At 42.0% G+C, this 20,935-nt stretch overlaps 1 protein-coding gene across 4 annotated transcripts in view; it reads right to left on the reverse strand.

The window, feature by feature from the left end:
- Nucleotides 1-579: 579 nt before the first annotated feature.
- The window catches only part of haspin (histone H3 associated protein kinase), a 29,759-nt gene continuing 9,403 nt past the window's right edge, over nucleotides 580-20,935 (reverse strand). For all 4 annotated transcript variants that reach the window (XM_034211694.1, XM_034211691.1, XM_034211693.1 and 1 more), the window contains 12 exons: nucleotides 17,563-19,418; nucleotides 17,058-17,193; nucleotides 15,492-15,631; nucleotides 15,184-15,366; nucleotides 9,694-9,779; nucleotides 9,540-9,602; nucleotides 9,361-9,452; nucleotides 8,943-9,022; nucleotides 8,267-8,355; nucleotides 2,395-2,537; nucleotides 2,205-2,307; nucleotides 580-1,580 (listed from right to left, as the gene is read on the reverse strand). In XM_034211694.1, coding sequence (XP_034067585.1) covers nucleotides 1,379-1,580; nucleotides 2,205-2,307; nucleotides 2,395-2,537; nucleotides 8,267-8,355; nucleotides 8,943-9,022; nucleotides 9,361-9,452; nucleotides 9,540-9,602; nucleotides 9,694-9,779; nucleotides 15,184-15,366; nucleotides 15,492-15,631; nucleotides 17,058-17,193; nucleotides 17,563-19,227 — 2,982 coding nt within the window. In that variant the 5' untranslated portion in view covers nucleotides 19,228-19,418 and the 3' untranslated portion in view covers nucleotides 580-1,378. The remainder of the gene's footprint in view (nucleotides 1,581-2,204; nucleotides 2,308-2,394; nucleotides 2,538-8,266; nucleotides 8,356-8,942; nucleotides 9,023-9,360; nucleotides 9,453-9,539; nucleotides 9,603-9,693; nucleotides 9,780-15,183; nucleotides 15,367-15,491; nucleotides 15,632-17,057; nucleotides 17,194-17,562; nucleotides 19,419-20,935) is intronic.

The raw sequence follows: 20,935 nt of genomic DNA on the forward strand, positions 1-20,935 counted from the left end.
CCCTCCCTGATGACCGAACTTCTCACCTTATCCCTAAGGGAGACACCAGCCACCCTGCGGAGAAAACCCATCTCGGCCGCTTGTATCCGCGATCTCGTTCTTTCGGTCATGACCCATCCTTCATGACCATAGGTGAGGGTAGGAACGAAAATGGCCCGGTAGACAGAGAGCTTTGCCTTCTGGCTCAGCTCCCTTTTCGTCACAACGGTGCGGTAAAGCGACTGCAGTACCGCTCCCGCTGCTCCTATTCTCCGGCCCATCTCACGCTCCATTGTTCCCTCACTCGAGAACAAGACCCCGAGATACTTGAACTCCTTCACTTGGGGTAAGGACTCATTCCCTACTTGAAGTGGACAGTCCATCGGTTTCCTGCTGAGAACCATGGCCTCAGATTTGGAGGTACTGATCCTCATCCCAGCCGCTTCACACTCGGTTGCGAACCAATCCAGTGAGTGCTGAAGGTCGCAGACCGATGAAGCCATTAGAACCACATCATCTGCAAAAAGCAGTGGTGCAATCCTTAGTCCACCGAACTGCAGACCCCCTCCCCCATGACTACGCCTCGAAATCCGAACCATGTATATTACCAACAGGATTGGTGACAAAGCAAGGATCCTGGAGCATAAATACTATTTTTTTTAAATGTATTTGTCCTAACTAACCGAAGATAAACTTCACTGACCACAAGCAACTAAAAGGTCTCGGTTTTTTTTGCAAATTAACAACACTGTATTTAATGAATTTTCGCCCTTCATATTTTGAAAAAATAAATACACTGAAGAAATATATTAATGCAACATTTTTGTTTTGCTCCCATTTTTCATGAGCTGAAATCAAAGATCTAAGACTTTCTATGTAAACAAAAGGCCTTTTTCTCTCAAATAATGTTCACAAAAGTGTCTAAATCTGTGTGTGTTTCACTGGACAAGAGGGCATTCAGTTTTCCTGGTGGATTAATGGTTAGTTAATAATAAAACGTTTTGATAAATTACCAAATAACATCATCGTTATTTTTAATTGCACAAATTGTGATCACTTTTAGATTGTTTTAACAATCAGATACAATTTATTAACAATATTTTGATCTGCATATATACAGTATTAATGTATTCAGGACAAATACAGTAAAAAAATCAGCTATTAAAAGAAAAATACATCAGTGGAAGAACAGGCATTATTACACTTTAAAATTAAATGTAAGACAAGAATACAAACGGTTGCTTAACCTTAGAAAATTCTGAAACACTTTACATTAGGTTGGGGAACAAGGAGAAACAACCGTCTTAACTTTCCATTTAACAAAGAAACTACACAAATGTATTTATGGAACTCATACATCTCATACTAAAAAAAAAGTCCTGTGTTCAGTGCTCACGTACTACTGTAACATGGGGCACTTTTGCAGCACCTCCATCGCAGAGCTGTACTGGAGGACGTTGTCATAGAAACAAGTGAGCTGCTTTCGTATTGCCTTTAACCCCCTCCCTCCAATGCTCCGGTACTTCATGGAGAGCAGCTTGGAGCACAGGTAGTGCAGCCACAGCACGTTGGAGTGGGGGTGGTAGTTACTCCAGTTGTTTCTGAGACAAATAGAGTACAAACAAATCAGTGACACAACAACTCTGAGGTGTTAAACACTCAAATAAACCCAATCATCCACAAGATGGATGAAATCACAATTACAAATTCAGAACATGAGTCTGGTAGATGGATATGTGTTTAAAGAGACCAGCTGTTTCCAGTCTCTATTAAATCAGCTTCAAGTAAACAAATAAATACGAAAGAGGTAGTTCTTGTTATCCATGCAAAGACAGTAAGCATTTTTGTCAAATGTCAAACCATTCCTTAAAGACAAATCACAATGGACAACCAAATACATATCAGTGTCGGACTGGATGGCTCATAGAGAAGTCATATCCACTCATACAAATGATCGATGTTTGTTGAAATCCACCTCATTAAGAGTCTTTAACAGTAAAGTTCTCTGTGGTCAAACTTCTGAAGTAATCCACGAGTTCTATTTTTGGACGACAAAGTCAAATCAATAAGAAATCCAATGCTTGCTCTGTTATCCTTATATTTTCTTAATACATGTATGCGTATGTACAGTATATAGTAAGATGACTCTTTACAGCACATAGAAACTCCAGTTACATGTCACACTGGTGTTTCTGAGTTTAGCAAGGACACATTCAAACACTGACCCATTCTCCTGTCTCATTAGTCTGTATATCTCAAACTGGTAATCTCCCTGGCCCATGAAGAGTTCCTCATCATTTGAGATATCACAGGAGACCGTCAGACCATCTGGAGGGAACAAAACATATGCCTCTTATTACTCATCGTGTTGTTAGATAAACATTTTGTGCAAGAAGGAGGGAATAAAATACTGACCGATTTCTAGTCTGGAGAGAGAGTAGTCAATGATGCGGACCAACACCCCTTTGGTTTCCAGAGAGTGGGCTGCTCCGTTCAGCAGGAAGCTCGCTCTCTTCTCCTTGGTTGTTTGGACCAGCACGTTGCCCCAGTGGAGGTCCCTGCAGTGAGGAGCACAGGAGTAAAGTTGCTGGAACAGGACACCAACACACCATCGATCACATTGACACCATATACACACACCCAACTGCGTCACTGCGGCGGCTTAAAAACACAATGTGTGCCACATTTCCCATCTGATGTGAAGTTAAGCAGATACTATGCAGATACAACCCGTTTCGTCCTCGTGTTCTGCATAGTTTCTCTTGCGTATAGCCCTTTCGTTTACACAAGGCCGTAACAATACGATAGAAACGGACCCCACAAACGATAACGGGTCCCAAGGTGGATAGATCTGCAAATGGAACGCTCTGGGGGGGGCAAACGGCTCTGTGTGTAACCTCTATAGCAGGGGTCGGGAACAGGCGGACCGCGGTCCGGATCCGGACCCAGACGCCGGCCTATACGGACTCGGACTGTCCTATAATCAATACATTAATAGGGGATTTCAATTTTGACGGGGCGATTATATTTTAACCGCTGCCGACAGGGGGCGAAAGAGACGAGTGAGCGATACAGGGAGAGAAACACAGAAGAAGAGATGAGAGCACGGCAGAGAGAAGCGGAGAGGAAAGTGAGTGAAGAGAATAATTAGCGATACAGGGAGAGAAGACGGAGAGGAGAGTGAAGAACAGGCGTGTTAGCGGCAGACAGGGAGAGACAAATAATTACACATGGCGCTCTCCAAGAAGAGGAAAGTGGACAGTGAGAACAGAGCTTTTAACCCTGAGTGGACGGACTCTTCATGTTCATCCTGCCCACTGGGAGCACAGAGCCAGTGTGTCTCATTTGTTCAGAGACCGTGGCGCTCATTAAAAGTGCCAAAACGCCACTATGAGGCAAAACACAAAGTGTTTGACCAAATATTCCCTCTCAAGTCAGAACTGAGGTCACAAAAAATTAGCAGTCTCAGAGCCCAATATGATCAGTCGACCAGGATCAAAATTAAAACTAAATATCGTTCCAGCGCAGGCTAACCCAGGCTAACCAATGAGCACCTGCATGTGTGCATGAGAATGGCCCTGACACCATTTCAGCCCAGATTTACAAACTCCTGGCAGGTAAAGCTCCAGCTCAATTCTCGCACTGAATACAAAAAAGTGAGTGAGGGACTGCAATATAAGAGGGAAAGAAAGAGAAACTTTAAAACTGTTCAATTGTTACAATGTGTAAAGACTGATATTGTTCCATAATCGTCTGAAACAGTTAATTCATGATGTGAAACGGTTAACAAAGAAAAAAGGGAAACTCAAGCTGCTGCTACACTTTATTTTATTTATCTAAAATTAAGCACTTTTAAAATGCACATATTTTCAAAAGCTATTTGATTTATTTTCTCTATTTTATTTTTAAATGCAGCCCGAGAGGAACATTACACATATCCACAGTATTTACTGTATATCTGTATAGTTCAATGTTAATTGACAATAAATATTGTTGTTTTTGAATTGTACTTTCTTTATTTGATTGGCAGTCAGTTGTTGATTATATGCAGACGTTGATAAAGCTACAGGCTACTTCAATTTATATCACACTAATTCATAAAGCAACTTAGACATTTTGATGTTCCGGACCTTTGCATGGGGAGATTTTCTCTAACTGGACCTCGTTGAATTTTAGTTGAATACCCCTGCTCTATAGAGTGGCGAAGTCACGCCCATCTACTTCCGCCCCATGAGACCTTATTTCTGAGAAATTATGTATTGAAGTCAATGGAGAGAGAAAACTTATCTTTCGATCCTGTTTGAATTGTGTCATGAATTACACATATGATGTTTGTCAATCTTAAAAAATCATTTCGATGTCAAAAAAGTCACAGTTTGTCTTAAAACTGTTGAAATATAAGACTATGAAAAATACGCAACTAGAAAGACTACAAATCCCAGAGTCGCGCACATTAACGTTACACTCGTGTTACTCACTGAAACCTTGTATAGCTGGTCCCGCATGCTGGCTCTTACGGAACGAATAACTCCCCTTATGTGTATGTACAGTTCTCAACATGGCCAGACTTGTAGTGATGTTCACCTCTTTTAATACTTTTCTCTTCATTCTGAAAGAAAGGTGAAATGTGCTAACGTGACGGCCATCTTGGTGTTGGTGACTTATGCAAGACCAGAGTTGTAGTTCATTGAGCGCTTCACACAAAAAAATGTGTTACTTCACAGTTTTACGACACATTTTATTTATTTTTTACTTGCAAAATTATCTTTTAAATTGACAAACATCATGTGTAATTCGTTGCACAATTCAAACGGAATCAAAAGATAATCTTTCTCTCTCCATTGACTTCAAAACATGATTTTTCCGAAATAAGGTCCCACGGAGGTCCCCCGGAAGTGGAGGGACTTCGCCCAAGCCCCCAGGAAGTGCGCCGGAGTCTGATGAGAATATTCGTGCTGGCCAAACGGCGGTACTACACTTCCTTTAGGTTGCTGGGCCCAGAAACACTTTTTCCCATTGACTTACATGGGGAAAGAGTGGTCTGTAACTCGTTGGATATTTTTTTTTAAACTAAATAAACAACCCAGTATGAACATTTGTATAGCCCTTATTAAAAACATTCGTTCCTCAAGTTGTAATAATGTGCTAATAACGTTATTCTGAGTTATTTCCCTCTGCATTATGAACGCGCATCTAACCCACGGGACCGCGCCGCCCGGCACGTTCATGTTACGTGTTCAGCACTACATGCGTTTGTCTTTACCCATGGATGCACAATAACAACGGACCCATATCATCTTACTGCCATCCCACGGAGCTGTAATAATGGATATATTGCACATGTTTGCTGTAATTCATTATCATACTACATGGGCTGTATGATTAAATCTTGTACCGTAAATGTTGTATTAAATAAAGTTAATATTACCGACGTTAGATTAACGTCCCTGTAGCTTATTATTGCACTAAGAAGCTTATTGCACATATATATATATATATGTATATATATATATATATATATATATATATATATACAGTGCAATAATTCTTTCATGCTAAATGAAGCTCTGTTGGATATCACTAGATCCTGTTACAGCGTAATATAAGTACATAACGATTGATGTGTACATTAGCATAATGACTAGCTAGCCGCCGCCTCGTTAATATCAAATCCATCATAATAACAATCCAGTACCATGCTGTCATGAACGCACGGTGCTGTTACATGTACGCAAATTGACGTGCTTGATGTGAACGAGCATTTTGGTTAAAGTTGCGCATGCGCTATGAGCGCACATACGGGTACTTCTCAGGCATGCCGGGTAATCTGTGACGTTTCACTCTCTCAAAAGTTGGGCCATTTTATCATCATGCGCTAATGAGCAACTCTCAACATTTTGGAGAAACCAGCTCGAGTGCGCTAGAATTTGAAAATACACAGCCGAAAAAAATCTGCCACTTCCATAGAGCCCCTCCTCCAACACACACGAACCAATGAGGGCACGAGATAAGTTTGTGCACAGATGGAAGGCTGACAGGCAGGTAGGCCATCCAGTTATTTTAGCCGGGCCGGCTAAAATGATTGGTCGTGCTTTTTACAGTACTACGGCTTCCACAGATGACATCTTTTAATGGATTTTTTGTCAAAGCACTTAAGATATTCATTGCTATTGGGATGTTAAGAGTATTCCATGGAATATAACAAAAAGTGTATCTCGAGCCACCTTTAAGTAATTAAAGTCAGATCCACTCGTGTCTTAGATGGGGCAGTGATATCGTAAAACTGTTGTACGCTTTCAAACACTCTGTAGTTATTTTTTAACCAGTTGTTCTGTATTCTCCTTGCAGGTGGCTATGTGGCTTGTATCCTGGATTATATGTTTAAGTCATGGATGTTTAAAGTTCATATTTGTCTAATATTAGTTTATTTTTCATTAATGAAGTATGACACTGCGCTGTCAGTACACTTGTCCCTGTTTGTGATTGGTCAAATGTAACTAACCCCGCCCCTTTCACGTGAACGCGTTTACAGCTGGAGAGAGAAACCCTGGCTTGATTTACAGAGTTGATAACCAGCGTCGTACCGCTTAGCGAGATCTCGTTTGTTAGGGTTAGTTAAGATAACTCAAACATATCCAGGGTCTGTTGAACTGGCTTCGTAGTACAGGGCACAGGTGGCTGCATAGCAGCGCTAATGTCAAAGACACAAACATTATACATCATATTTTTATTTTACCAGGATGCAGTGACACAAATATTAGGGAAGGCTTAGCCTTCCCTAGGCTACAGTACCCCGCCTCCCCTGCGGACACGTTAAATGAATCGAATGCGTGTGAACGGAAGACTTTTTTGAAAACGCATACGGTGCGTAAACGCAAACGTTCCCGTGTAAATGGTGTCACAGGCCCCGTCTCAGGTCGGTTAAATGAAATCCTTGCTTCCCTCACTTGCGTCGTTTCCCTGTGTTTAGACGCAAGGAAACCACGAGAAGCAGGGAAATGAGTTTTAAGAGCAATGGGACGTCCTTTCCTCCGGAGCGTCACGTGAAGCGACGTCCGTTTGTGATGACGCCGCACAGCTGTTCGTCTGACAGCAGCTCTGTCCCCGTTATTTTCACAAACACGCCCACCACACATTTACTGACACAAACATTTGTATCATCTGTTGTAGACTCCAATAAATAAAATAAAATAAGAACTCATTCTCAAAAAAGATAAACGCCATTCTTAAAATGTATAAACGAATAGTTTGATTAATATTGATTCGAGTGCACAATAGAAATAAAATAATTGAGAAGAAAAAGAGATATGTTATCTATCAAAACCCAGTTAGATTAACATTCATTGGATTGCACACTTTGTTTGTGTGGATATGTAGCACATTAACATTTTAATAGCACTTAATGACTGACTGAATGGAAATGACAATAAATGAAATTATAAAACGAAAAAAGCGATCATGAAAATGTTTCCAATCTATGAATAAAATGATTTTTGACCACTTTGTTGTTCAGATATATCACATATTTGTAACTAAATGATACATTAATTGAAACAAAACACAGTTTAAACTGAGGAGTCTCGTGAGTTTCATTTATTTTCTTCACTCCACTGGGGTACTGCTCTCATGTCAAGAAGCATGAGATCAGTGCATGCACTGCATCGTCCAATCAGTGAGCGATACACAGTAAGGGGGACAGTATCTGAGGATTTCATCGGAGGATGGACTGGTGGTTCCTCGGTTATCTCTCCTCCATTATCGCTCCTCGATCCTCGGTCCTCCGGCAGAAATAAGAGCCATGGGACGGTACTCAAGATGGCGCAGACAAATCAACTTCCGGTCAAACGGAGGAGCGAGGAAATGAAAATAGTCGACCTGAGACAGGGCCTAAGAACCTACTATGTACAGCTAAACACACGTTTTCAGGAATTAATTGTGCTGCTCATTGGAGTCTTATCAGTTTTGTTTAATTGCTCTATAGATCTATTAAAAAGACAAAAGTCCATAAGTCCATCATGCACAGTGTCTTTATGGCAACTACAGCAGAACATGTATTAATCATCAGTCAAAAATATTCAGTTAACCTTTAAGCTCCTCAAATAAAAAAAATATATGTTGTTTTTGTTAAGTACATTGACAATATGCTTCTTTTTTTCTTTCTTTCTGTGATCGATATTTTAAATACTTTATATCCATAGTGTCTTGTCCTGCTCGGCTTGATTGATGCAGACTATCATAGATGCTATGATTTGTGATTTTTGTTTTGTGTGTGTGTAGTGTACTGTACCTGTGTTCAAAGTGTAGCTCCTGCTCAGCCACAGCCAAGGCAGCTGTCACCTGATGAAGGATGCCCTTTGCCACGGACAAAGACGACAGCTTGACGACATAAGAAAGGCCCGAATTAGGGAAAGCCTGTTTACTTCAACACCACAACTAAACAATTTATAGGAAAATAGTTAAACATTTTCCACCCAAATTAATCAACTGCCACACATGTCGTTTACATGCTCAGCTTCCTTTGAATCTTTCAGCATTATCTCCAGCATATAGTAGACTGACATCATGGTGTGAAAACTAAATTCAAGGGAGTACTGTGCAGTCTTTTCATTAATGTTTAAGCACATCTTTACAGCATCTGTGCAAGTATTATGAGCTCTATCTCGAATGATGACAGAAGAGTGTAGTGGGTTATGCTGAAGTTAAAGTTATGTGAAGTTCTGTAATTAACGAGCAGACAGACTCGACTGCAATACTTCAAAAATCATTCCAGGGAAGACGAAACAAAAGGGCACTTGTATTTGTAAAACAACTGTCTAAGTTTGCTAGCTTCAGCATTTTCAGAGTCAATGAGATGCTTTGAGTCGTCACTGACATCATTGATAAATGCTGAACATCACTGCAGAACACGGCCCTGCACAGATGGGAGGTAATAAGCAGTCTTCATTATGATGGGGTGTGATTACCATTCCATCACTGTTCTCCAGGTCCGTGCCTCCAAACTCAAACTCAAGGATGATGAATAACTGATCCTTTTCAAAGAAATCTGAGCATGGAGAAAAACAACAGAGACACAATGAGGGAAACAAACAGGTAGCCTGGCCGGAAGCACATAGCTTGTTGTCCCCTTAAAGGAATAATTAACACTAAAATATATCTCAGTTTCTTTATTCTTTGTTTACTGAAGAAGCACGGGAAAAAAAACGTTTTCTTAAAGAAGTCAATGTAACACAGGGTGAGTAAATGATAAAGAAATTGTCTTTTTGGGGTCAAGTATTCGTTTAAAAGGCAGATCATCTTGTACAAAAAAAATAAGCATTCAACTTCTATCTCCCAACCTTACAGACATGTTGAAAAATGGTAACAGGCTTTGTTCTCACTGACCTGGTCTGTCGTTCTCAGAGACTTTATTCTTGTCGAAGGTGTCCCAAGCATTCATGAAATCTGGAGGGTAGCAGCCTTGAACGCAGTGGAGACTGAAAGGGAACAAATTGGGTCACATCACCACTGAAAACTACTGAGACGCTAACGGTCAAAAAGACTAAGACCAGAGAGTTGCTTACTCGTTGAGTCCGATAAATCCGTGAGTTTTGTTCTGCTGCTTGTCTTTTAAGCTGCTCAGATCCCTTAAAGAAAAATAAAAAAAATAACACAATGCTGTTTAGCTGAATCACGGCAAATGGAGTAGTGTGATGGGCAGTGTCATGTACCACTTACTTTGAGATAATAATCTCATGGAGAATCTCTCCGTATGTCTTCTGGTCCTGCCCATTTACCTTCTCACTGCCCTCTACTGGAATTACCTGTCAAGACAAGAGCCACTGTTTACTCCAGAATACCCCCACAAACACACATACTGTATATTTCATTGAATATGTATTATATTTTTCACTATGGGGTTTCTTAATTAAAGCAAATTGCATCGAGCATGTTTTGCTCTAGTTTTTTTTTATAAATATAAACATAAGTAAGAATAGTATGTGTGATGGAAACTTCTGAAGCAATGGAGACGAAACTCAGCGAGACACAGGAGAGCAGGGACTTTGATGGCAAACACTGACGGTTTATTTGGAGCTTCGGCTGGAGAATTCACAAGACATGTGCTGTGCCACGAGTTGACAGAGGATGCCAAACCAATTCTGAAGATCTCTACCCCAGACCCATGTACTGTATTTAGCTAGTTCTGAGAGAATAATCAACATTGTGCATAACAAGATAAAACCATAGCACCTCTATCAGCTGACGCTAACAGGCAGGAATAGGGCGACAAAACACTGAGCGCACAGCACCCAATGCTACAGGTGCCTGAACTCAGTTACCTCATTCACACCAACGGTGTTTCGGGGCCGGTTCGGAGCTGGAGCTTGAAAAGCACCGGGTTTTCCTCTTCACACCGCAGCGGAGCATCCTCTTAGCTCCGGAATCCGGTTCGTTTCAAGCACCAAAAAATTGTCTGGCCAGAGCAAAAGCACCACATACGTCACGCTTACGTCGAGGTGGGGGCAGGGGCGGGATCAACTCCTGAACAACAACAAGAAGCCCGCGTTTTATCCAGCATGTACACAACGATGGAGAAACTTAACAAGCAGCAGTGGTCCAGTGAAGAGACCAGCTACCTACTGGGAATCTGGTCTTCCGAAGAGGTACAGAGGAAGCTGGAGCACAATCGGCCATTGTTGTTGTTGTCGGTGTCAGCTGTGAGGGGTTTCCGCGCGGTTTGGCTTTATGAAGCAGGCACGCAAACGGTTACATCATGACGCAAACGATGACGCAATGACGCAATGACGCAGCACCAGTCGGACTCTGGGCAGTGTGAAAAGAGCCTCCGCTAAACCGAAGAACCGGTTCTGAACCTGAAAAGCTCTAGCACGGAGCTTGAACCGGAGTTGCGTTGGTGTGAATGAGGTAAGTGAGGTCATTACAAACTGATAAACTGGGTCAATGTTATGGGCCTAGGAAAATATTTCCCCAACAGTATGCAGATTTGATCATCACCTAAGTAACCAAATATGCCATCAAATATTTTAAACTCAACCTTTTCCCACAGCCTTCTTAAGCAAATGACAATGTCACTATGTTAACTTCAAGTGCTTGTTATCTGTTGACCAAAAGTCCCTATTTAGTTTGTGTTAAAACAAGTGAGCAAGTTTTTATTCACTGATGAAAGCTATGAAATACGGTATAGAAAAAGCTGGTTAGTGAACCTTGATTTTAAAATATGATGTCATTAGTACACTGAACAAAAATATAAATGCAACACTTTTGTTTTTGCTCCCATTTTTCATGAGATGAACTCAAAGATCTAAAACATTTTCTATATACACAAAATAACCATTTCTCTCAAATATTGTTCACAAATCTGAAAAAATCTGTGATAGTGAGCACTTCTCCTTTGCCGAGATAATCCATCCCACCTCACAGGTGTGGCATATCAAGATGCTGATTAGACAGCATGATTATTGCACAGGTGTGCCTTAGGCTGGCCACAATAAAAGGCCACTCTGAAATGTTCAGTTTTATCACACAGCACAATGCCACAGATGTCGCAAGTTTTGAGGGAGCGTGCAATTGGCATGCTGACAGCAGGAATGTCCACCAGAGCTGTTGCCCGTGAATTGAATGTTCATTTCTCTACCAAAGGCGTTTCGGAGAATTTGGCAGTACATCCAACCGGCCTCACAACCGCAGACCACGTGTAACCACACCAGCCCAGGACCTCCACATCCAGCATGTTCACCTCCAAGATCGTCTGAGACCAGCCACTCTGACAGCTGCTGCAACAATCGGTTTGCATAACCAAAGAATTTCTGCACAAACTGTCAGAAACCGTCTCAGGGAAGCTCATCTGCATGCTCATCGTCCTCATCGGGGTCTCGACCTGACTCCGGTTCGTCGTCGTAACCGACTTGAGTGGGCAAATGCTCACATTCGATGGCGTCTGGCACGTTGGAGAGGTGTTCTCTTCACGGATGAATCACGGTTTTCACTGTTCAGGGCAGAGATGGAGTACTCGAGTCCTGGACTCGGACTCGAGTTGGACTCGAGTGCCGATTTTCGGGACTCGTGACTTGACTCGGACTCGCGCACTGATTGACGCGACTCGGACTCGGCTCGGACACTCCTTGGATGACTCGGACTTGGACTCGGACTCGAGCAAGTTTTCTCTGGAGTCTGATGTCCTCCGTGTCCTGGCGTGTGCACCTGCGAGGCGAGTTCACGTACTGGGCGCGCCCCCGCTGCTATACCAGTCTAAAGATGTCCAGAGACACACCCCGCATCGTGCTGTATGCTTTTAAAGATTTCGTTTCCATATTGGGAAAGAGCAGCGCAAAATGCACATTATGTGGACAGAAGATAGAAGAGAAGACTGGGACAACGTCGAATTTCAATCGACACCTTTCACGGCGGTACCCAGAAAAGTAAGTAGAAATGCTATTGTTAGCTTGCTAACCCACGTTAACGTTGGCCACTAAATTGACTCCACAAAGGTTTTAAGATGTCGGGTTAGATGGAGGTAGGGGTTGATATCACATCCTAGGGACCAAGTGCAGTTTTATTGTCTAGATAGATACTGTTAAAAAGCTATACATGTCCTTGGTGATACTGCAGATGATGAGTAGCCTAGCCCGCCCCTAGCCTACAATGAACGTTGTAGCCACACTCGCTTCACAGCAGTTCAATAGACACATTAGTTGATATTGTGAACAATCTGTGCTGTTGTATTAGCTGTAAAGTGTCTCTACTGTAGGCTATTTTTATTATATGTACAGCACTTTGGCTCGACCAAAAATCGTTTATAAATGTGCTATATAAATAAAACTTGATTTGATTTGACCATCACCTCATGTTGCAGCATGATAATGCACGGCCCCATGTTGCAAGGATCTGTACACAATTCCTGGAGGCTGAAAACATCCCAGTTCTTGCATGACCAGCATACTCACCGGACATGTCCCCCATTGAGCAAGTTTGGGATGCTCTGGATCGGCGTATACTAGGGATGTAACGATACCAAAAACTCAAGGTACGATAATATCGCGATAACAAGTCCACAGTACGGTATTTATCGCGATATTGAATAATAAAGAGAAGAAAAAAAATTCAATATTTTTTTTTCCAATACAAATTTGTTTTACTCCGAAAATGTTTCTTTATTAAATAATAAATCTGATTTGTACAGCATTTTAGTAGGATAGCAGTATTTTAAAGTGTCAAAAACAAAGTGACAGTAACAGACTGGAACAAGAAAACCAGTGTTTTTGTACCTATTAGTACTACCAAACAAAGTAGGCATTTTCTTTGTGCCACTGCATCTCACAAATAAACAAGGACATTTAATAATCAGACACTGCAATAAAATAAATCAAGTTTCACTTTAGTTTTTCAAGTAACTCAACTCAAACTCACTAGTCACTCACTCAGCATCATCAGACAGGTTTTTAGGAATATGAGAATGTCCACATTTCCAGGTATTTATAAGCTGGGATGTTTGGGCATTTACAATATCCCCTGCTCTGGAAAAAACTCTCTCGCTTGGTAGGCTACTGATGTTGCTGGGACAGCAGTGGTCGCGTTAACCGAATATTTTATTTATCAATGACGGAAAAATCTGAAAGCAGTCTGTCATTTTGACGGATTAGAACAACCTCGGAACAGCGCCAACGTTTCCCCGCAGCGAGGCTCTGGTGTTATGCCGTGTTATGCATGCCCTCCAAAAGGAAATGATATAGTTTCCAAACCGTACTTTGTCGTACAGATCAACACATGTCTGGGAGGTTTTGCTTTACGCTGTGTGCGCTCCCGCGAGGTGCATGCACACACGGCATAACACCGCCCCCCCCCCCGTTGACAGTTCACGAGCGTGCTCTCTTGTGAACAGTTCAGACCCGACAGGTAATAAGGGATTATGACGGACATTTTACGATCCTGTCTGTCAAAATGACGGACAGCGAAAAAGTCTAACGCCACCTCAGTGGGACGGAGAGATATGCTTTGGCCATGGGTGACAGCAGTGGGTCAAACTGTGCATTGTCTCTCCACCACTTCAAAAACAATACAGTTTTTGCCAAGAAGGTGAGGCTTATTGACAGGGCGAGATATAAATATACTGTTGGTACTTGTCAATGTCTCTAGGTGTGTAAATGTAGCCCTGTAAATACAATGTCCTTTTGTGTTCTGTTGTTTTATGTTCATGTTGTAACCTACTTGCTGCCATGTTGGACAGGTCTCTCTTGAAAAAGAGATCGATGATCTCAATGGGACCACCTGGTTAAATAAAGGTTTAAAACAAAAGAAAGTGTTTAAAAAAAATGTTTTTTTTAAATTTAAAAAAGAAATTGCGGTAGATTTTGTCGGTCTCACGACGGTATTGGGACGTTTATTTACCGCGATACCCGGTATATCGTTACATCCCTAGCGTATACGACAGCATGTTCTAGTTCCTGCCAATATCCAGCAACTTCGCACAGCCATTGAAGAGGAGTGGACCAACATTCCACAGGCCACAATCAACAACCTGATCAACTCTATGCAAAGGAGATGTGTTGCACTGCGTGAGGCAAATGGTGGTCACACCAGCTACTGACTGGTTTTCGGACCCCCCCAATAAAGCAAAACTGAACATTTCAGAGTGGCCTTTTATTGTGGCCATTCTAAGGCACACCTGTGCAATAATCATGCTGTCTAATCAGCATCTTGATATGCCACACCTGTGAGGTGGGATGGATTATCTCGGCAAAGGAGAAGTGCTCACTATCACAGATTTTTTTCAGATTTGTGAACAATATTTGAGAGAAATGGTTATTTTGTGTATATAGAAAATGTTTTAGATCTTTGAGTTCATCTCATGAAAAATGGGAGCAAAAACAAAAGTGTTGCGTTTATATTTTTGTTCAGTATATTTCTGACCAATGGGGAAGTCCCCTTCTTTAAACATACTGCCTACTAAAGATGTCATGTGTTTTATCACATTGTTAGATCTTAAACAGGCGTGTGGCGCAGTGGATAGAGCCTTGATCTGGGGATCAGATGGTCACAGGTTCAAAACCCCACTGCAGTCAGCATGTCGTTGTGTCCCTGGGCAAGACACTTCAACCCAAATTGCTCCTGTGGGGATTGCCCACAGTATTGAGAATGTAAGTCGCTTTGGATAAAAGCGTCTAACAAGTAATGTAAACAACACATCGTATAACACAAAAACACACGTACTTTGAGTGCAACTTTGTCCCCTGAGGCGTTGGTGATGGAGAAGACCTCCCCGAAGGTCCCCTCTCCTATCTTCACACACTGTTTCATACGTTGAGGGAGTATACACTCCTCCCAGGGCAGAGTGTGGTGCTGGCCACACTCAGCATACACCTTCTCTGCATCTGACAGATCCTCACACACAAGCTGGGAAATTAACAGGAAGGAGGACGTGTCAAACATTCCTATCAGTCAAACAACAAGCATGTAGAAAGTAAGCAGTGCAAAATAGAAAATCATAACTCTTTCAAGGCTGGAGATGTGTACTGTACCGGAGAATCGCAGCACTGCAGCTTTGACCGGAGGTGTTTGGGAAACGGTGTTCGAAAGGGAGTAGCAAAGAGGTCCTGGCTTAAATCTGCAGCGCTCATACTTGATTCCGAAAGGCGTAAACTGCCCAGAGTAAGTTTTACTGAGTAAAGAGAATGAGGAAGAAAAGGCAAGGGAAATTAAAAAAGACACTGGAAAATGGGAAATTTAACAAACTGTATTTATAAATTCACACAGAGAAAGCAGACTACTCATACTTTCAGGAGGATCATCAACATGTTGAAGTGTGCACACTAAATATTGATCAGATGAAAACTAGGCATGAGTCAAAATACCTAATCAAGTTGTATTGTTGTAAAGCATGGCCTACTGTATCTTATTGCAGTAAGTGATTAATATATTTAGTGAACATATTGACCTAGTCTGGCTTGTTGAAACATCTGTGCATCTTTGCTCAGCTGACTCTGACCTTCGGAAAATCGTAATGGAAAGTAATCCAGAAAAAGCTTGAAAATACCATTAATCAAGATGAATCAACAGCCCAACATGTATGATCTTACCCTTTCATTAATTCTGCCTCCTCTCATTTAGGGCTGAACGATTAATCGATTTTAAAATCGAAATCGCGATTTGAAATGATGCAATTCGCAAAGCCTGCGATTTTTTAATTTAATTTCTTCTTTTTTTTTTCATTTCTTTTTAACATGTTCCATGATAGAAGGTGATAGACAGATTGATCCAATCACCTGCCAAGTATTTTTGAAAGTGCCTGCCCTTTCCAAATGGCTTCCAATGGAGCTTTCCTAGATGGTTTGGTGAGATCATCTGAGTCAGGTTAGTAATGCTCCATCACATGTTTTACATCTATTACAGGGTGAATCTTAAACTGAAGCTTGACTTTAAAGCAACCCAACGGAAGTTTCATGTAAGTTGAGTTATTTCACTCGTAGCTCGGGCTGCGGGGGTGCTAGAGACGGGAGCATGTTGATACGACCTTCCTAGCCCGAGATATGGCCGCATTTTACAATAAACTTCCGTTGGGTCGCTTAAAAACAAATATCGCAAATCGAATCGCAATATTTGTCAGAAAAATCGCAATTACATTTTTTCCAAAAATCGTGCAGCCCTACTCTCATTAGTGACTGGCCACTTTAAATTACATTTTTATGTCAATAGAAATGCACTTTTAACACAGGGGTATCTCCTCTTGCACTTTATGTAGCTCTTTTATCTCCTCTTGCACTTTATGTAGCTCTTTTATCTTCTCTTGCACTTTATATGTCGTAGCTGCTACATTGTACTGCCATGTGGTAAATATTTGTGTATGCTGCTCTTGCTCTTTCTGCATATCATGTATTTATTTTTGCTGTGTATATAAATGTCATGTTCTTAAATGTTGTATGTGAGGGACTACGGATGGAAATGAGCTCAAAGCTAAAATCCGGCATATTTACACTTGAATGTGTTCATTAATGTGCATTGTCCCTGTTCAAATAAACAATTAAAGGAAATGAAATAGAACAGAGCAATCGAGGGACAAAAATAACTTTAAGGTGTGTGCGTCATACCCATGCGATGAACAGAGAGGGCAGCTTTGAGTCGGCTCCAGGTGTGTGTGTTGGGTGTGAGGTCAGCCAACAGATACGAGAGGTTAAGCTTTGCCCCTCTCACCGGGGTGAAGAAATTCATGTTTCCAGACGGCTCCTACACACAGGATGGATATCACAGTTTGTCAATGACGCCACAGCTCCACCTGTCTACATTTTTGAAAACCTTCCTAATAATACATATTTATTAATTGTTGGGTGGGTTGTAGTCAAAACTAAAAATTACACATTATAAACAAAAATCCAAGTTTTTTTCTGTGATGATGTACACGATGTCAGGTATTAGAAAGTTGAACAACAGTGCAACAAGTATAGGTACAATAGGCTATACATTTCATTTATAACATTTCTCACTGTGCTTCTGAAAGTCTTTGTGTGCCTCTAAATGAAATGACTCCTACTCCTTAGTAAAAAGCATAGAGTCAACCTAATGTTTCTACAGTACAGTGCTGTGTGTTATTCTCACCTGTGGTTTTTTGTGTTGTGTGGACATCAGCTCGTTGATGCTGCAGTCCACCGTTGTGTTTCCAGACGCCTGTGCAGTGCTGCCTCTGACCTTCTGTTTGCTGGAGCTGCCTTTGTTCTTCCAGCGACTCACACTCAGACCGCTGACACATGCCTTCCTTGTCGTCCCAGGTTGGTCCATGCTCTTCTTTTTCTTTTCTTCAGGAGCCAGAGACATCATCTTTCCTTTGGGGACAGTCTTTACGATCTTGTCCTCAGAGCTAGTTGAGCACATTGTTCCCCTCTTTTTTACATTGGCTTTCCTGGCAGAAATGTCTTCATTACAATGTTTAGTGTCACTTTCAGACCCCGCATTCTGTGGCTGGTCATCACTGTTCAAGTCTGCCACAACTGTGGGTGATTTATGCATTGCGTCTTTGAGCTGCGGACATTCTTTTAGTTGTAATCTAGTCAATCTCTTTACCTTGACATTGACTTTGCCCCTAAGACATCGCTCCTTAAGGACTGTTACGATCTGCGCTGCTTTTTCTTCTGTTTCTCTGTCATTAGAGTGTGTCTGATCTACTGGGCCGCTGTTGTTTATTGAATGTCTAACAGACGCCACCCCTCCCTCAGAGATTTCTCCTGAACATATGGGACCTTCTGGTTCCTTAATGTCACATGATTTGTCATTTCCAGACTTGTTTGTATCTGACCTTCTGACTGAAACTGTGCCTTTCTTATTAACACATTCATCCTTTATGTGGTTGGCTGGGAATTGTGTTTCCATGAGAAACTCAACACTGCTGTTTTTGTTGTGAGTCGACTCAACTTCTAGAACTGACGCAAGCTTCTCCATGGATGTCTGTGTGGATGAGAGCTCAGCTGATGGATAACTGATAGAGCTTTGACTGTCAATTCCTGAAGATGCAGATACTGAGGGATGAAATGATGGTACTAAAGACTGTGAGGGGTCCACAGGTTGACAGCCATCCACGGATGATGGATGTTCACTTGTTCGGAGACTGTGGGCTACGCTTGTATCTGCCAAACAGGATGAGATGGTTGTTTTACCGCATAGCAGAGAAATAGTGAGGTCGCCAAATCTTTCCAAGTACACGCTGCAGCGCTCTGTCAAACATTGCTCCTTCAGAGCTTCGATCATAAACTCTAACTCATCTGCTGCCGATACAAATTGATTGTGGTAATCGGTAGAAAGCTGAATTAGACTTGGTAATTCCCCAAAATCCTTTGTCTTTATGTCTTCACTGGGCTTTTTGGCTCCCTTACCACAGCTGCTTCCTTTGCTCTCCACAAGCAAATCATCAGAAAGTTCTTCATGGTGATCCAGGTCTGCTTTTTGTTCACATAGACTTGACTTTGGCTTCTCCTCCAAATGAAGCCCAAGGGATGGTGAAGAACATGGTGGGGAGAAGGGCCGCCCTGGTGAAGCCAAGTCTTCTTGGAATGTGACACCTACACCACTAACTGAAAGGAATGAAAGGCTGGAAGATTGATCGGTGACTGACAGGGGTTCAAGGTGTGGCCGTTTGATGAAGGATCCTGCTGAGGGTGTGGAGCAGAAGATGGGTTTCCTGGGGCTGGCTGCGAGGCTGTGCTCCGTCGACTCATTCAGGGATATCTCCTGGATCGGGTTGGGGGGGAAATCTGGCAGGCGCTGCAACATTCACAGAGTTATCCGCAAACAACGGAGGGAGCCTCCTCCTAGCAGGCCGGAAAATCCTACCAGGAGCTCCAGCAGTAAACTCCTCTGAAGAGTTGAGTATATTAGTGAAAGTTGCTTCAGGTTTTTTGGGTGTGGTGGCAGCGGCATGTCTGCGGCGGGTTACAAAGCAGCTCACAGAAGGAAGATTACCACTAAGAAAAAGAAGACAGAAAAACTTTTACTGGAACATTTATACCCAGATTTGCTTCACATGGAGACAGTGGGCTGAATGTTTTTGTGAAGGGTGTTGAAATAATTTTTGGAAAAAAAAGGAAATACTTGGGACACCAAGCTCTCATTCAAACTGAAAACAGCAAGTACGAGCATTAGTTAGAAGACACTTAGATCAATATACTTAAAGAGCAACTTGCAGGTTTTTTTTTTAAAAACAAGATTTATGCTTAACCTTGCCTGAAAATTACAATTAAAAAAGTTAATGCAGGATTATATATGTTTTACGAGACATAAGGGCAGGAATTCAGAGGGGAAAGGAGCCTTTTGAGCTCTGCTACTAAAAATTGCTTTTTTTTTTAAACGTCATATGTCAAACGCGTCATATTACGTCACATAGGGGAGCAACTTTCTCTGACTCATTCTCTGCCCAATCCGCGGTAGTAGTTTGTAGTTGGTTTGAGCGGTTGTGATTTAGTGAGCTGGTATTTTCTCGGTAATTTTACATTGCATTTCACCATTTGTAATCATGGTGAGCTGGAGTTTGTGCAGGTTGCCTGTCAGGACATCGAGTCCACAGTTTCCCTAACAGGAAAAGGACCGGAGCTAGCTTTTCGTTCCTGGGTGCATCCACCCCCCTGCAGCACATACTCTCCACAGCTGAGGCCTATCAAACAAAACGTTTATCAGGAAACCGTATTACATCTCTCTCCCCCCCTTCGTTCCTCTCTCTCCCAGAGGGAGCTGTGGTGTGAGGAGAATCAGTGGAGAACAGGGCAGCTGTCTTGGTGAGTAACCGGCGTTAGCTACAGTTAATGTTAGCTAACGTCAGTCACATCACATCACATCACTGTTGATACTGATCCATAACAGAAACTAATGCGCAAGTATCAGCCGTATCTCGCGTTACCTAATGCAACTCCACACTACGTCTTACGGTGCTGTGTACCGGAGGGGAGAGAGAGAGGAGCGAAGGGGGGTTCGCTCCTCTGCTGTGATAAAAACGCCATCCTGTTCTAAACCACATCAAAGATTATTTCTGAAACAGTATGGAGCTCAAATGCTTTTTCTCTTGCGGGTTTACCACAAGGTGAGTTCTTTTTGTATTTCCTGCTTTTTAAAACACATGTGCTCTCCAGTACAGGTTAGCTCTGAGTGTTACAGAGACTTGCTAATGTAAACAAATAGGAGATTACGTCCAAAACATGTCAGGCATTGTTTCGGATAGCAATTTTCTGTGGGTCCGCTGCCGATTTGACGTCAGATCGGCAGCAAATCTGTATCCGCTCGTTGTAGCCCCGTTTTTAAAAGATTTGGGTACGGAGGAAAAGAGAGTGGGGTTTTATTTTCTGACGCTGCGTGAGTTCCCCGATACACCGGGGACACATATTTATGTATAAAATACATCACAAAGTGCATTTTGCATGATAGGTCCCCTTTAATGTATATTTTCTTGTGTCTGACGCGTTGTGAGAATGAACGTGCATATATATTTACT

Source organism: Gymnodraco acuticeps, unplaced genomic scaffold (assembly GCF_902827175.1).
Source record: "Gymnodraco acuticeps unplaced genomic scaffold, fGymAcu1.1, whole genome shotgun sequence".
Lineage (NCBI taxonomy): Eukaryota > Metazoa > Chordata > Actinopteri > Perciformes > Bathydraconidae > Gymnodraco > Gymnodraco acuticeps.